Source organism: Pseudoliparis swirei, chromosome 18 (assembly GCF_029220125.1).
Source record: "Pseudoliparis swirei isolate HS2019 ecotype Mariana Trench chromosome 18, NWPU_hadal_v1, whole genome shotgun sequence".
NCBI classification, from domain to species: domain Eukaryota; kingdom Metazoa; phylum Chordata; class Actinopteri; order Perciformes; family Liparidae; genus Pseudoliparis; species Pseudoliparis swirei.
Window position 1 is genome coordinate 5439040 of NC_079405.1, and position 16503 is coordinate 5455542.

Genomic DNA, 16503 nt, shown 5'->3' on the forward strand with positions numbered 1-16503 from the left:
CAACTGGTCCCCGGATAATAAACAATCATCCCACCAAATTTCATGCGATTCGGTTCAATACTTTATGAGTTCTGCGAAAGATTTTGACCTGTTCATGACCTTTGACCTTTGACCCGATCGATCCCAAAATCTAATCAACTGGTCCCCGGATAATAAACAATCATCCCACCAAATTTTATGCGATTCGGTTCAATACTTTTTGAGTTCTGCGAAAGATTTTGACCTGTTCATGACATTTGACCTTTGACCCGATCGATCCCAAAATCTAATCAACTGGTCCCCGGATAATAAACAATCATCCCACCAAATTTCATGCGATTCGGTTCAATACTTTTTGAGTTTTGCGAATAACACGCATACAAATAAATAAATAAATACACGCCGATCAAAACATAACCTTCCGGCATTTTCAATGCGAAGGTAAAAAACAAACAAACAAAAGAACAAAAAAAACAAGACAAAACAAAACAAAGACACAACACAAACTTTCCCCCATCCCACCCCTCCCCTTGTATGGCTCTCAGTTTCCTTTCATTTATACATCTACACAGTCTCTACACAGTTTACCGACACCCATCCGTACACATTTATATCTACACAAATCAATACAGCACTCACAACAAAATAAAACCAAAATAAAAAATAAATAACCTGCAGCGGACTTAATTTGACGCCGGTCTCACACCACCACGATCAGCCAAGTCCAGAGAACCGTGTTTTTTCAAAAGACTTTTAATCTCAGCTTTTGTTCCACAGAGGTTTATTAACGAGCCGATTAATAAGAAGCGCTGTATTGGGCGTCTGATCTATGTCGAATGAATCATTAATGAACTCCGGGGCTCCGCAGGCCCCGTCGATGCTGGCTCTGACCCCGGGCAGGGGCCCCGAATCCGGGGGCACCAAGGTCACCATCGTCGGGGAGAACCTGGGCGCCGGCAGCGCCGCGAACGTGCTCTTTGGAAATCAGAGCTGTGAGCTGTACAGGTGAGTGATGACGACGGTGTGCATTACGCCTCACATTCCTTCAGACTCGCACTGAAGACTCTAATCGAGACCCGGAACACGGGGAGAGATCACTCTATTTAAAGAAGCACACTTTAGATGTAATTAAGTGTTCGTGCGTTGCACGGAAAAGTCTTCGATGATTTGTGGGGAGGTGATGAAACCCACAGCGGCGGATTTTTATTCCCTGCGTGTATTTATAGAGATCTATTTAAAAGTTAAAACCGCCTCGCGAGGTAGGAGTCGGCAGGAAGCCATTAGCCGGAGCGCGCCTCCTCATTACGGCGCTCCGTCCCTAATGTGTCCGTGACGAGGCGGCGCCGGGATGACACCTCCCCCACGCCTCGCACCTGCGTGAAGTCTGCGATTTTGTTATTGTTGTTGACACAATCGAGAGAGTTCACGAGTAAAACCGCACCCTCTCTCTCTCTTTTTCAGGAGGACCGCGTCGGAGATCGTGTGCTTCTCGGCGCCGTCCGTGACGAGAGCCGGCCCGGTGCAGGTCAGCCTGAGCGTCGACCGGGCCGCGGCTCCCGGGAGCCTGGCCTTCGAGTACATCGAAGACCCCACGGTGCAGCGCGTCGAACCCCTGTGGAGCATCGCCAGGTGACACACACACACACACACATAGATGACCTCGGGGGGAAGGTCACGTGTTCATGTTTTGTTATCGTGATTGCGTCACCTCACACTAATGAATTAAATAAAGCTCTCGCATGCTTATGGGTCTCAGGTGCGTTGCTTTGAATTAGAGGCGGGTGTGAGAAGTAAAGCGAGAGGGAAGCGATCTCGTTTTTTTTTTAACGCGTAGCTGCATGTTGACGATCCTCCTCGTCGAGACCGTTGGAGCTCGGCTGCTCGTCACGAGGCATCTGCCATCGTTGCATACATCGGATGCTCGTTGCCGTTTTTTTCCTGGAGTTTCTTTATTGTTCCGGTCGCTCCGTCATTAAAATCCCAACTCTCAAATCTCTCTCCGTGAAGTACGACGCTCCGTGCGGTAAACGAGCAGAAAGTTTAGCCGTCGGGCCGCGGCCTCGACCCGGCTGCCGTAGCTTCTTTCTTTTCCGACGTGATAATTATCACGTCGTGGCTTAAAAAAACAAAACAGAAATCAAATGTTCTCCAGGAAACTCGGGATGAACGAGTTGCGATGCCGCACAGACGGTTCCCGTCGCGGCCGAACGGTGCGTCACCTGGTTGCGCGGTGGGCTTACCCCCCCCCTGCGGATCTAGACTCCAGAGACTGTGTGGCCCCGCAGAGCTTAGGGACCCTTTGAAGTGTGAGAAGAGGAGGATCGGACAGTTTCTTCTTCTTTACCACTATTATTTTCAGCACTTCTGTCTTGTCACCCCCCTTCCCCCCCTTGTCTACTCCTTCTTTAGTTTCCATCTTTCATACTTTGGGTTTTCTGAGCTCTCTCACACTGCAGCACAGGCGTCGTTTATTTTTAATCACATTCGGAGCAGACATGTAAACAAGCAGAGCCGTATTCGTGCCACGCAGCCTCCACCGGCACGGAGGAATATGAATCAGCAGCCAGCTGGTTTTGCCGTTTGATCTGCAGGCTCTCCTGGCCAATAACAAAGAGCAGATACCTCCTCACACCTGCATTGATGCAGCTGCTCCTGGAGAACGTTAAAAGGACCTCTCTCTCTCTCTCTCTCATTAAATCCTTAAGAATCGGAGCTTGCCTATATACTCTTTCTACATAAGTGAATTAAAAGGTTTTTTTTCCAAAGAGGGCTACTGCGAGTCCACAAATGTTAGTGATATATTATTATATATGTATATATATATATATATACATATCACATACATATATAACTTGTATATATCACATACATATATATATATATATCACATACATATCATATATATATAAATAAATATATCACATATAATATATAGGCTACCTGGAACTAAGGTGGAGAGCTTCAGTTCCAGGTAGCATGTATATGTAGATATATATGCTATATGATATATATACTGTATATATATGATATATATTAATATATTATATGTGATATATTTATTTATATACAGGACTGTCTCAGAAAATTAGAAGAAGATGATTGAAGTTCTTTTTTTTTTCTGTAATGCACAAAAAAAAAAAAACATCATGCATTCTGGATTCATTACAATGCAACTGAAATATTGCAAAGCCTTTTTTTCTTTATTATTGCTGATTAATATCCCTTAGAAAACTCAAATAATATATATCTCTAAATATTTAAGAATATCATGAAAGTATATACTAGTAGTAATTAAAAAATCACTTGTTTTGTCTAATTATTCTGAAACACAACATGGTTTCTTTTTCTTTTACTTGACAAAAACTTTATAAAATTCTTTTACTTTATTAATTTTAGTTTTAAAATTTTAAGAGATATAATAGAATTTTTTTTTAATAAGGCTTAATAAATAAATCAAAAAGTTGTAATAAATTGAATCCAGAATGCATGACATTTTTGTTTTTTATACAGATTTTTTTTTTGTTTTTCATTTTATTCTACTTTTCTAAATAAGTCCTGTATATATGTAATGTATATGTATGTGATATATAAGTTATATATGTATGTGATATATATATATGTACGTGATATATATATAGGCTACGTGGAACTAAGGTGGAGCGCTTTAGTTCCAGGTAGCATGTATATTTATATAAAAAATAAATATACACTTTTATTAATCCCCAAGGGGAAATTAGTACTCTGCATTTAACCCATCCTTAGTTATTAAGGAGCAGTGGGCTGCGGTGAAGCGCCCGGGAGGCAACTGGGCGTTCAGTGCCTTGCTCAAGGACACTTCGACTTGCAACTAATGGGGAGAGCAGGGATCGAACCCACAACCCTGCGGTTGCAGGACGGCCCTCTTACCCCACTGAGCTACAGCCACCCCCAAATATATATACATGCTATATATATGATAGATATTAATATATTATATGTGATATATTTATTTATATATATGATATATGTGATATATATGTATGTGTTATATATAAGTTATATATGTATGTGATTATATATATATATATATGTGACATATATATATATATAGGCTACGTGGAACTGAGGTGGAGCGCCTTGTGTGTGTTTTTGATCCTTAGTTCTGGTACTAATGAACCATAACTTGCTCCTCTTCTCCGCCCACAGCGGACACACCACGCTGACGGTGACCGGCACCAACCTGGACGTGGTGCAGGAGCCGCGCGTCAGGGTCAAATACGGCGGTCATGAATCCGTCAACGTGAGTGTGTGAAAACTTCCAATACGGAGCGCTCTTTTCACCTTTATTGCCGTTTGCTTACCGGAGCTGACGGGAACGCCACCGCAAAGTTGTTCTTTATCGACAGTTTGCCACAGTCGTGAAGTGGGTGGGTTCAGTCACAAGCCGGTTCTGTTTCATACATTTTCAGGGCGACAGGATGTTTACAGCCGATTTAGTTTTGGGTATGAACTGTTATTTGCTAAAGTGTGATGCGATGCGAGTCGGAAGAAAAAAACCAGTCTCTGCACTCAAGAGAGAAAGTGAGCTGGAAATGTAACAGGCCGTAGTTTGTAAAATGTCAGTGTCACCGTGAAGGTCGAAAGGAAGCCGTACGCAGACAACGAGGTCAGACAGAGAGCTTCACTCCAAAGTGAGGTTTAAAAAAGACTGACACCACTCAGGTTCGGGAGGTGATTTATAATGCTGCTGCTGCTGCTGCTGCTGCTGCTCCTCGGGCATTTGGCTTCAAAGTGATGGATCGTTCCAAAGTGTCGGGCCCCTCCAGGTGGCATCGGTCTAGTCACCTTTAGCCCGCCGTTTTTTACACCAGTGGACCACTCGAGGAATTTCCCCGAGGATTTGAGACTTCTGAGGGGAACTTTTGGCTCGACCTTGAAGGAGATTCATATATTTTTTTTTTTTATCGACTCTAAACGAGTAACCGCTGAAGAGATGCCAGAAATGGAATGATGAGCGCGTTTGCTTCTGCAGACATTTTAAAGAAATAGTTTATTGATTTAGCGAAATAAACACAAAAAAATGTGATACAAAGTGGCTTTGTCTAGACCAATACATGTATAAGATATTATATTACATAAATATTACTTTCGACACTTTAACCAAAGTTGACATATATACATATATATCATATATATGTATATATATGCCTATAAAATATATAATATATATATATGCATATATATAATATAATATAGGCATAAATTAGATTTATATTATATATATATATAAATAAATGTATTGGTCTAGACAATTAAGTTAGACTGCCCAAAGTTGTGGAAATAAACACTATATATATTTATAAATATATATAAAGACAACAAAGCTCAGGTGGAAGAACAAACCTCGATGAGGCCACTGAATGTGTTGTTGACAGTGTTGTGTGTCAGCGGTTTTGCCCCGAGCTAATTAAATGGTGCGTTAATGATGCCGGCCCAGAATTTTATCCAGTCAATTAAAACTGCATGTTTTACAGTGTGAGATCTAAAGGAATTAAAGCTGAACTTTGACCCGCTTCAGCTGCTTAAAGAGGGTCGTTTGGTAAATCTAATGAGGGCAGTCTCTCTAATCGCACGTATCTCGAAAAACATCAGTGGAGCTGCTTTAAATAAAGAAAATTACAAAAATCTTTTGAAATCACAAAAGCAGTTAATTGACTTGAGGCAACTCGTCTGTGAAACCTTAGATACAAACCGAGGCTTAAAATATCGTCCCGTGGCGGAATTCAACATATCTGCTCCATTCAGGGGAGGATTTTTAAGGAATCGCCGAGGGAAACATAAAGCACATGCTGGCATTGAAAAGACGCGTTTTTAGGCATTTGATATCAACCATACCGAGTGAGCGGGTGTTTGGCTTCTGGTAGATATGAAGGAAAAATGTCTTTAAAAATAATAAAAACATTTAACAAAAGTTCTCTGGGATTCCTTTCGTGTCAGAACTGGAGAAGCTTCCAGGAATGAGTCTGAAAATCCAGATGAGTCGGCATGTTTTGCATTTGGTTTCCACGTCTTGAAGTTAATGGGTTTTTTGAATGGCTTTTTGGTTTGGTGCCTGAATGTAGGTCTTTTTAGGTTAACACCACATTTAGTCATTTAAAAGTGTTGTTCTACAACATTAAAAATACATTAAGAAACAAAGCACTAGACGACATTCGCCGCCTCGTTGTCGTTCAGTCGTAGCCCGATGTTAGCTCCGTACTTCTGCCGCTTGCCTCCTCGCTTATAAAAAAAAGTAAAAGTGGTGTTCATTTTGTGGCTTTGTTGGTATATAGGTCTTCTTAGGTCAACACAAGCTTTAGTCATTTACAAGTGTTGTTCTACAACATCAAAAATACATTATAAACAAAGCACTAGACGACCATCGCGACGTTAGCTTGGTACTTCCGCCACTTGCCTTCTCGCTTGTGTTGTTAATTTGTGAAGATGATCTTGCTGAACAAAACGTGTAATTATCATAACCTTCTGCCACAGACTTTATTTAAATGCAATAATCCAAATTAGAGGGGTAGAACATTCCAATGGGAGGCAACAAGTGCAATGGTACCTTCCTGCTACGATAGCCTCCGTTGTCGTCGTCAGCGGATGTCACACGTGGACCGACAGAAGGTCAAAAGCACGAGAGCAGGCAGGTGAACATATGGACAGCAGGTAGAACACGCGGGGGGTACGGCAACAGGTGGAAGGTCATGTGGGTTAACGCCACGCGGGTCGTCAGGATGGTTATGTGCGTACACAAGTGGAATATGATTAAAAGGCTCCGCGTAGATTCACAGCATCTGGATGAAGTAATGAAGTCATTCCACCGCATATGGGCATGAAATGAGGCATCTGCTCAGACCCATTAGGCAAATGTGGATTCTAGATTCACAGAAAGGACAATGTACATATTGCCTTATTGTGAAACTATTCACATTGAAGGGAAATGAACAGTTGGTAGAGGGGTTGCAAATGTTTTAAACGGAGGATGTTTGCTGTCAAAATACTTTTTTCCCCCAGACTTTTCCCATAATTAACCCGAGAGCAGATTCATTATTTATGTCTTTCAATAATATATGCAATTAATAACCATGTGCGCCGTCTCGCACTCGACTGCGTGGATCCCCTCTCCAGGTGTGCAAAGTGCTCAACGCGACCACCATCAGCTGCTTCGCCCCGTCTCTGAAGGCCGAGCCCACCGCTGGCGGGGAGGCGATCAAACACGCCGACGAGTTCGGCTTCGTCTTCAACAACGTCCAGGCGCTGCTCACCTACGGCAACGCCAGCTTCGTGTACTACCCCGACCCGTACCTGGAGCCCTTCAGCCTCTCCGGGGTTCTGGAGCAGAAGCCCGGAGCCCCCGTCATCCTCAAAGTACGTCACACCTGCTCACGCTTTCTTTCCTTTCTTCCTTTCTTCTTCTTCTCCTGCACATTTTCGGAGCGTCCCGGTGAAACCCAGAGGGCGGACTAGACGCTTTCGTTTCAGAGGAGTTGGAGTTCACAGATGTGCAAAGAAATGCTGACTCGTCGAGTTATTTTCGGGGTGTGAAAACCCCTTTAGCCCGATGCCATCGAGACCCCGCCCCCACACTGCTGGCAAGAAATGATGCTTCAAATCAGACGCAAAGAGAACATCAGGCCTTTTTCCTTTGGGATCCCGATGCATTTTTACCGTCTTGCCTTTGATATATTCGTACGTTCTGCCGTTTTTTCTTCAACGCTTCCTCACCTGCATTGCAGGGACGCAACCTCGTGCCATCGGCGTCCGGCGGAGCGCGGCTGAACTACACGGTGCTGATCGGAGAGACGCCCTGTTCCCTCACCGTGTCCGACACCCAGCTGCTCTGTGAGCCTCCGAACCTCACCGGGCAGCACAAAGTCCTGGTCAGTCTCTCTTCGCTCTGTCCGCATGCATCCGGGTCACCGTGTGTCGGTCTGTGCGTCGCCGTGTTTGTGGGTCACCGGCGGGCTTTGCTGTGCAACTTTTCTTCAAAAAGGCGTTTGTTCAGGGAAATGGTCCATACCTCGCGATTGTATCTTTTGATTCAGGGATTGTCTTCGTTATTTGAGGCAATTTTAAGACCAATTTTAAAGATTGCGCCATTACTGTTATTATTACTACTCTGCAGGTCCAAGTAGGAGGACTCCACATCTCTCCAGGAGAGGTTCTCATCCAGTCCGACAGCCTGCTCACCTTTCCCGCCATCTTCAGCATCACAGCCGGAGGGGGGCTGCTCCTCGTCATCGTGGTCATCGTCCTGCTGGCCTACCGGCGGAAGTCCCACGAGAACGACCTCACCCTGAAGCGCCTGCAGATGCAGATGGACAACCTGGAGTCCCGAGTGGCTCTGGAGTGCAAGGAAGGTGAGCGGGACGGGATCAAAGGTCACGTGTAGTCTGCTTAGTAGGACTGATGTGTTGACTGATGTGTGTGTGTGTGTGTGTGGGCAGGGCTTTGGCTCGAAGCGGATTGGAGGACTTTGCTCCGTGTGGGTCCAAGCGAAGGCCCCAGATGTAGAGGGGTTGGAGGTGGAGCTAGTGACCCCCATTCTAACGAGCACCTTTTCTCCCCCCCCCCCCCCCCCCCCACGCAGCCTTCGCAGAGCTGCAGACGGACATCAACGAGTTGACGAGCGATCTGGACCGGGCGGGCATCCCCTTCCTGGACTATCGCACGTACGCCATGAGGGTCCTCTTCCCCGGCATCGACGATCACCCGGTGCTCCGAGAGCTGGAGGTGAGGAAACCTCCGGAGCGCTGCGGCGCTGCGATGCAGTTCCTCCGACACCTTGACCTGAAGGCTCCGGCGTTCTCTCCAAACCGGATCGATTTTGGCTCGTTCGGGAACGTGCCGTCAAACCGCAGAGTGAGCAAATGTCAGCGGACTCGGTGTCGTCTCGAGGTCTGTTTGTTCACCGGCTGGAAGACCTCGGAGGAGTCCGCTGCCTCGCTTCAGTCTCAGTCGTGCGTCTTTTTGGAGGGAAACTTTTCCGGTTTTATTTGTCCACATCTGGTGTCACGAGGATTGTTTTTCGTCATCAGAAAACTCCAGAGTAGTTCAAAGTGGTTCAATAAGCTGGTTGTAGTACAAAAGGTCAAAGAGAGAAATCCCCCCTCCCCAGCAGAACTCTCACATTTAAGCTGCTTATTGGGCCCGTCTTGGGTAGCATTGGGTCTTCATGTCTGATTTTGGGCTAATCTTCTCATCTTTTCATCAAATAAAAAAAAAGACCGCTTTTAAAATGTTCTTCGACACGGCCGGGATCGTTGTTATCGCGGTCTCCATCTCGAGGGGTTAATTACGGAAGCGCTCGGCAAATTCCTTTCGAAGAATCTCTGACGACGAAGAGCCATTTTGCCTTTTTCATTATGTGTCGAACCGCTTCTCAGGTACTGCGGGGCGTAATTAGGCCGGTTTTGTTATTACAGTCGGTTGAATCAAGCTCTTGTTACGGTCACAATGATTTAAAAAAGAGCCTCTCCGACTGCAGCTTCAACAATCCGACTTTCTCCTCAAAACAACATCATAGCATCGCGTATTATTTTTCTTGATGAATTTAGACCATATGAATCTAAGGTTTCTCGATGGAGACAGACGCGCCACACTGTGTGTTTTTTTGCCCTGAGATGGTTGCTGAGAATATCTGTATACAGCTCTTTGTCCTCATGTTCCTCCATCTATATTCTGACCTTTATCATCATCGAATGGGCATTATCTCATGAGCATGTGTGTCTTTGTGTGTCTTTGTGTGTGTGCGTTCATTCGTGCGTGTCTAGGTGTCGGGGAGCGGACAGGCGGACGTGGAGAAAGCCCTGAAGCAGTTCGCTCAGCTGCTGAACAACAAGGTCTTCCTCCTGACGTTCATCCGCACGCTGGAGCTGCAGCGCTCCTTCTCCATGCGCGACCGCGGCTACGTGGCCTCGCTCATCATGACGGCGCTGCAGAGCCGGCTGGAGTACGCCACGGACATCCTCAAGCAGCTGCTCTCCGATCTCATCGAGCGCAACCTGGAGAGCAAGAACCACCCCAAGCTCCTCCTGCGCAGGTATTATGGCGCCTTTGTGTTGTGTTCGGAAACAAATAGGAGTTGAAGGCACGGGTCACTCAGGAGAATTCATATTACTGTTTTAAAAAGAAAAGGTGAGACATGGAGCCACGTGCTCAAAATGTACTGACCCCTTCCTCTCCATCTCCCCTCCGGTTTGGGGGTTAACACTGGATGAATTCACACTGACTGCTGACTGCGTGGGGAAATGGCTCCGTCCCGACGGCAAAGCGGCACCCCTGGTGGCGGGGAGGAGGAGGTGCGGTGTGCGGTGTGCGAGTCGTACCTGAACCTTTGGATTTGATCCAGTAAACTTTCTATTAAAATAACGCACACGGAGAGGAGAGCAGATGAATTTGTGGCGACCTCTCGGGGCGGCTCTCCTCCTGCGTCCTCCGGCCCGAGGGCGAACAAGCGGCATTAGGACATTATTACATGAATGCGTTTGGCAAAGCGTCAAAAGCGTAACTACTCCACGTTCTCTCGATGATAATCTTTTTTTCTTCTTTTTGGACTACAATTCTGGCCTCATCTTCCACGTTGAAACTTTTTTTTTAAATACACTCACTTGAAGGTTAAAGCACATCATTGGGAAGAAGTCTCGGACAAGTCGTGCGTGTGTAGAAAGGGTTACGGTACACGGTTCCTCCTTACGGTCATCGCTCGGTCCATGCTGAGAAACAAGGCGACAGACGGGATAGAGAGTGGGAGGGGCAAGCAGAGGAGGAGGAGGAGGAGGACCTAATGGGGAAGAGCGAGTCCAGGCGGCGGCAGTCGCTGTCAGTCGGACTTATCTTCTGTGTGCCTCTCATGAAACATTCAGCTGTAGCGCTCGTTCCTCCCCCTCCCCCACCCCCCTCCGTCAGCTCTCCTGTCCTCCCTTCCCTCGCCTCCTTCCTGCCACCGCTGGTTATCTGCCGATTGTTTTCCCAGCGCTGAGACCGGCCTCCTGAATGTTTCATGAGGGTTTTTTTTCCTTTCTGTGCTCTCTCAATCTGAAGGTCACTCACTCATTACAATGTGAGGACGAGGTCCGCATGGGAGTACAACAAGACGCGGTTAGCCCAAACACGCTGCTCTTGCCGAAAGCACTCGCAACACACAATTAAACAGTCGAGTCCACGCAGGTGTGTGTGTGTGTGGGGGGGGGGGGGGGGGCACTGGCGGCTTTGGATCAGATTCTGGCTTACAAAAGAGCTTACACGCCCATTTGAAGGGTCCTGCTACATGATTTAAAGGACTTACAGGCAGTGAATCATGAAATCTCTCCCGTCTAGAAACAAGAGTGAAGGGACTTGAAGTGGACGATCCAATGTTGCGTCTGCACAATGATGTCATGACCCAAATACGGACAAGCAGTGCACTTTACTGACGGTATATCAGAGAGAGAGAGAGTGTGTGTGTGTGTGTCCTCTGAGACCGAGCGGCTGTGTAAGGATGGAGATTTCTCCGTAAACTCTCCATGTCGTGTTTCCCCCCCCCCCCCCCCGTTTGCTCTTCTTCACTCGTTTTTGAATTACCAATGAATAATCAGAGCGCTCCGCATTCCTCGGCGGGACGCCTCTCGCCCACAAATGAGCGCCCCTTCTCTTTTTCTCGTCTCGCAGAACGGAGTCGGTGGCGGAGAAGATGCTGACAAATTGGTTCGCCTTCTTGCTACACAAATTTCTCAAGGTAAGAAAAAAGAAAAAGAGAGAGTGAAATCTCCCTCGCACCTTATCGCTACAGGTGTCGGCGTGACGCTCTGTGACTAATGCTCCTTTAGAATCATGAGCATCGATTTGTTTCCGCGTATGTTGCTGTTGTCGTTCTGACCGCGCTGTATCGATCAACGGGTCACCCGTGGAGGTCGAACGCATCTCGAGCTTTGCAAGTCACAAATTAAAAGAAAAGAGCAGACAGCCGTGTGTTGCCGTGAGGTTTGAGTGACTGCGCCTCATCCTCTGCTCATGAAAACCGATCGCTCCTCTCTCAGTGTCTTATTCTTCCTTTTTTCTCCCACCCAACTAAAACAGGAGTGCGCCGGCGAGCCTCTCTTCATGCTGTTCTGTGCCATCAAACAGCAAATGGAGAAGGGGCCCATCGACTCCATCACCGGGGAGGCGCGCTACTCCCTCAGCGAGGACAAGCTCATCCGACAGCAGATTGAGTACAAGACGCTGGTGAGTCAGAGACATCGACAACGACAAAGTCACGTCTGGATCCATTTCCTGCGCAGAGGCTCGACAGATCCGCAGCGAGGATATACACGACCGTTCAAAAGTTTGGGGTCACTTAGAAATGTCTTTATTTTTCAAAGAAAAGCACTGTTTTTTCAATAAAGATAACGTTAAATTAATCAAAAATACACTCTATACATTGTTAATGTGGTAAATGACTATTCTAGGTGGAAGTGTCTGGTTTCTAATGAAATATCTCCAGAGGTGTATAGAGGCCCATTTCCATCAACTATCACTCCAGTGTTCTAATGGTACATTGTGTTTGCTAATCGCCTTAGAAGACTAATATCTGATTAGAAAACCCTTGTGCAATTATGTTAGCACAGCTGAAAACAGTTATGCTGGTGATATAAGCTATACAACTGGCCTTCCTTTGAGCTTGAAGTTTGAAGAACAAAATTAATACTTAAAATATTAATCATTATTTCCAACCTTGTCAATGTCTTGACTATATTTTCTATACATTTTGCAACTCATTTGATAAATAAAAGTGTGAGTTCTCATGGAAAACACGAAATTGTCTGGGTGACCCCAAACTTTTGAACGGTAGTGTATGTCTAAAGACACTTTAACTGAAATAATGAGGGACTCTGGCGGGCGGAGGCCAATCAGCACAGCGTGGTGCAGCCGGGCCCCTGTGCCGCTCACTTTCACCTCTCCGTTAAAGTCGAGGCCGGCCCGTCAGAATAAGTTTCCCCCTCAGGCTTTTTAGCCGTGAAGCCGAGCCAGCCGGCGACAGGGCGACGCCTCCCCGTGTCCATGTCGGGGAGTCTGAGGCCGCGTCTCATTACGTGTGCTATGCCCCCGCCGAGGAGCTGCAGCCCCATCCTGGAGGTGTGAAATTACATTTCTGGATCGAGATCCCTCTCCGGCGGGACGGCTCGGCGACAGGAGCACGTAGTAATGAGAGAGAGGACTTTCCTAGCAAGCAACACCTCTCTCTCTCCGGCTCTTTCTCTTACCCCCCCCCTCCTCTCTCTCTCTCTATCCTGGATCTCCCAGACGCTGAGCTGTGTGAACCCAGATAATGAGAACAGCCTGGAAATCCCTGTCAAGGTGCTGAACTGTGACACCATCACCCAGGTGAAGGAGAAGATCATGGATGCCGTGTACAAGAACATGCCGTACTCACAGCGGCCGCGGGCCGCGGACATGGACCTCGGTGAGGCGCCGCTCACGCTGAATGTCTTGTATACAGAGTGGGACACATGATGTGTTGTCATGATGACAGGAGGGGTAAACAGCTTCAGGGGAGTCATCACAGACATCAACACGGGGCTCAAAATCAGTTTCTGGAAGACGGCATCCTCCCTAAACCCCGGTCCCAGAGCCACTGATGGTAAACCTCAGTGACGGCTCACCGACACTTCAGCTTACGCCCACAAACGTGTCATCCGACACTGAAGGAGTCGGGGCACAAATCCAGCTGACGCACCCCTTCACAAAAAGGGAGTAAATATGACACCTGTGGGAGGTCGTGGCTGATGCCGCGTTCGCTTGTTTGTGGCGAGGGCGGTTCTGGGATTTGGAAGAGGATCGGTTTCTCCTTGTTGCTCGGGGAAGCTTAAATCTCTGTGACGACGCCGGGTTGTTTGTGTTTTGTTTGCATTATTGAGATTATTTTGATTGCCGGGGGGAAGGGGGGGGGGGGTTTGAGGAATGTACAGGAAGTTGACCGGCTGACATTTCACTTTTTCTTCGAGCTAGAATGGATGACACGACCTCCCCTGCCGCGCAAAGACAAAGCGATGTGTAACTCCCCCCCCCCCAAGAAAATGACACATGTCACGCGCTCACTACTGATTGCATTTCGCTCCAGAGTGGCGGCAGGGCAGGACGGCGCGCGTGGTCCTGCAGGACGAGGACATCACCACCAAGATCGAGAGCGACTGGAAGAGGCTCAACACACTCATGCACTACCAGGTCTGTGACTCGTATTATTATATTTTCTGTAATGCAATTAAAAACAAAAATGTCATGCATTTGGATTCATTAAATAAACTCAAATATCCTATCTCTAAATATTAGAATATCATGTTATGAGATAGGATTTTAGAGTTTCTTTGTGTGTGCCATAATCAGCAATATTTAAAAAAAAAAAAGGCTTGCAATATTTCAGTTGATTTGTAAATGAATCCAATGCATGTTTTTTTTTGTTTTTTTTGCAAACAGAAAAATAAAGAACTTTATCACAATATTCTAATTTTCTGAGACAGTCCTGTATATATATATATATATATTATATCACATGTTTCAAGGTTCAAGGTTTTATTTATAATAATAGAAATATGAAACCTATTTTAAAACACACTGTACATATTCCTCCACAACATGTCAGAAAATGAAATGCAAGAAAAATATCCAGAATCCAAAAGATATTCAACAAAACAGGAAAGCGGACCGTTCCTCTTAAATATTTAGTGTTTGAGTATTGAATAAATACTCTGCATCTTAGTTTGAGAAGCGTGAACAAATTAATAAGATAAATTAATAACAGTTGCAAAGGAATAATTCCAGCTCAAATACCGATTCCACTCAAACCTCGGATCTTTTTTCTTTTTTAAACTGAGACTGTCCAGTTGCTCACGGCGGATATTGTCGATGAAGGACAGAGAGCGGTACGCATTAATATTCATATCTCTCACCTCACCCATGACGACAGTTTCCCGACCCCCGGGGTCACGAGCGCGCTCGCTGAACCGAGCTTGCATTACAACATCTGCTTTTCTCCTCCAGCTCACAAATACGACGACACGGGTCACCGACCTCCGATGAGTCATCCTGTTCCCTTTGTCAGTCAAATCTTTGTCTTGACTCTCAGCTTCGGGCTAACTGTAACACACACTCACACACACACACACACACACACTCACAGACGCACGCACACAAAAGAGGGAAAATGAAAGACAAAAGGGGGAATCTGCATGTTTCCGTGCAGTAAACGCGCGTTCTCTTATCTGTCGAGGAGATAAACAACTTCTCTCTCCTCGTTCTAAATCCCTCTGCCAGGTGTGGAAGTGTTTGTTCGGTTTGCTGAGCTGGATTTGCACGAGCCGCATTTGGCGCTCGTGCCGAGCGGCGGCGTGACGTTTGTTCCCGCCTCCGGTAGACGGATAAAATCCTCTCCCTCGATTCCAGTGCACGTTCAAAGTCTGAAGTTCAAAGTGGATGTGGATCGGTTTGCTCCCTGACGCCGAAGCTGTCGTGATCGATGCTCGGCCATCTGTACCTGAACTAAAGTCCGGTCCTTCAGAAGTCTTTTGAATCCACCGCCCTTCATTTCAATTCGGTTTATTTTGTATAGCCCAACATCATAAATTGCAAATGTGTGATATTGGGCAATACAAGAGGGCTTTACAGTCTGTACACGTACGACATCCCTGACCTTCGAAAAAACCCTTTCACGGGGAAAGAAGTGAAGAACCCTTCAAGAGAGCAACAGAGGAGGATCCCTCCGCAGGATAGAGAGAAGGATAGATGTCATGTGACATAGACATAATGTATGAATAATTATTGGAAGGTTTGGATCACGATCCAGACCTCCACAATCGATAACATTCGAAGACCATTCAAAACTACATCATACATTTCCGCATAATCCCATGTCCTTGATCTGTATTCACGTGCTACTTTATGAATTCCAGCCTCGATTCCTTTTGATGTGCAGCTCTACGCCCGCCAACCCATTGAAAAGGAGATGAATGGACGCGCTCTACCTTTTGTCTCCCAGGTGTCGGACCGCTGCGTGGTGGCCTTGGTGCCCAAACAGATGTCCTCCTTCAACATCCACTGCTCCGCCAGCTTCCCGCGCAGCATCAGCCGATACGGTCAGCGCCGTCTGAGAAACACGAATGCTTCACGTTCATCCGGCTCGCTCGCGTCGTCTCCATCTGCCGCCGTCGCTCAGCAGCCTGTTGCAGGACAGGCGAACAAAAGGGGGAATCTGAGTTCAGAGCACGTTCCTCTCATCGCTAAAGAATTTCTGAACATGTGATTCGTATGACATCTCTTCAAATACGCCTCGCGCCGGTCTTTCATATCAGGTTTCAAGTATCAACACCCCGACACCGAGCTCCGCACCACGGGCGACCGGGCCTTTTGCTCGGCAGCGCCACGCTTGTGGAACGGTCTCCCTGACCACCTGAGGGCAACTCAGACACTGAACTCTTTTAAGACTGGCCTAAAAACCTTTTTATTCAGGAAGGCATTTTTACCTTCGCATTTAAAATGCGGAAGGTTTTG

At 46.5% G+C, this 16503-nt stretch overlaps 2 protein-coding genes across 4 annotated transcripts in view; one reads left to right on the forward strand and one right to left on the reverse strand.

The window, feature by feature from the left end:
- Positions 1–16051, reverse strand: part of LOC130208960 (olfactory receptor class A-like protein 1) — a 118514-nt gene extending 102463 nt beyond the window's left edge. Inside the window, exon 1 of the mRNA XM_056438426.1 lies at positions 15978–16051. The gene's annotated coding sequence lies outside the window, so the exon portion shown is untranslated. The remainder of the gene's footprint in view (positions 1–15977) is intronic.
- The window catches only part of LOC130208956 (plexin-A2-like), an 89122-nt gene that overhangs the window by 64348 nt on the left and 8271 nt on the right, over positions 1–16503 (forward strand). For all 3 annotated transcript variants that reach the window (XM_056438417.1, XM_056438419.1, XM_056438418.1), the window contains 13 exons: positions 848–984; positions 1441–1608; positions 4165–4258; positions 7129–7368; positions 7737–7880; positions 8126–8360; positions 8591–8733; positions 9774–10042; positions 11650–11716; positions 12058–12204; positions 13264–13423; positions 14081–14184; positions 15992–16088. In XM_056438417.1, the coding sequence (XP_056294392.1) occupies positions 848–984; positions 1441–1608; positions 4165–4258; positions 7129–7368; positions 7737–7880; positions 8126–8360; positions 8591–8733; positions 9774–10042; positions 11650–11716; positions 12058–12204; positions 13264–13423; positions 14081–14184; positions 15992–16088 (2005 nt within the window). The remainder of the gene's footprint in view (positions 1–847; positions 985–1440; positions 1609–4164; positions 4259–7128; positions 7369–7736; positions 7881–8125; positions 8361–8590; positions 8734–9773; positions 10043–11649; positions 11717–12057; positions 12205–13263; positions 13424–14080; positions 14185–15991; positions 16089–16503) is intronic.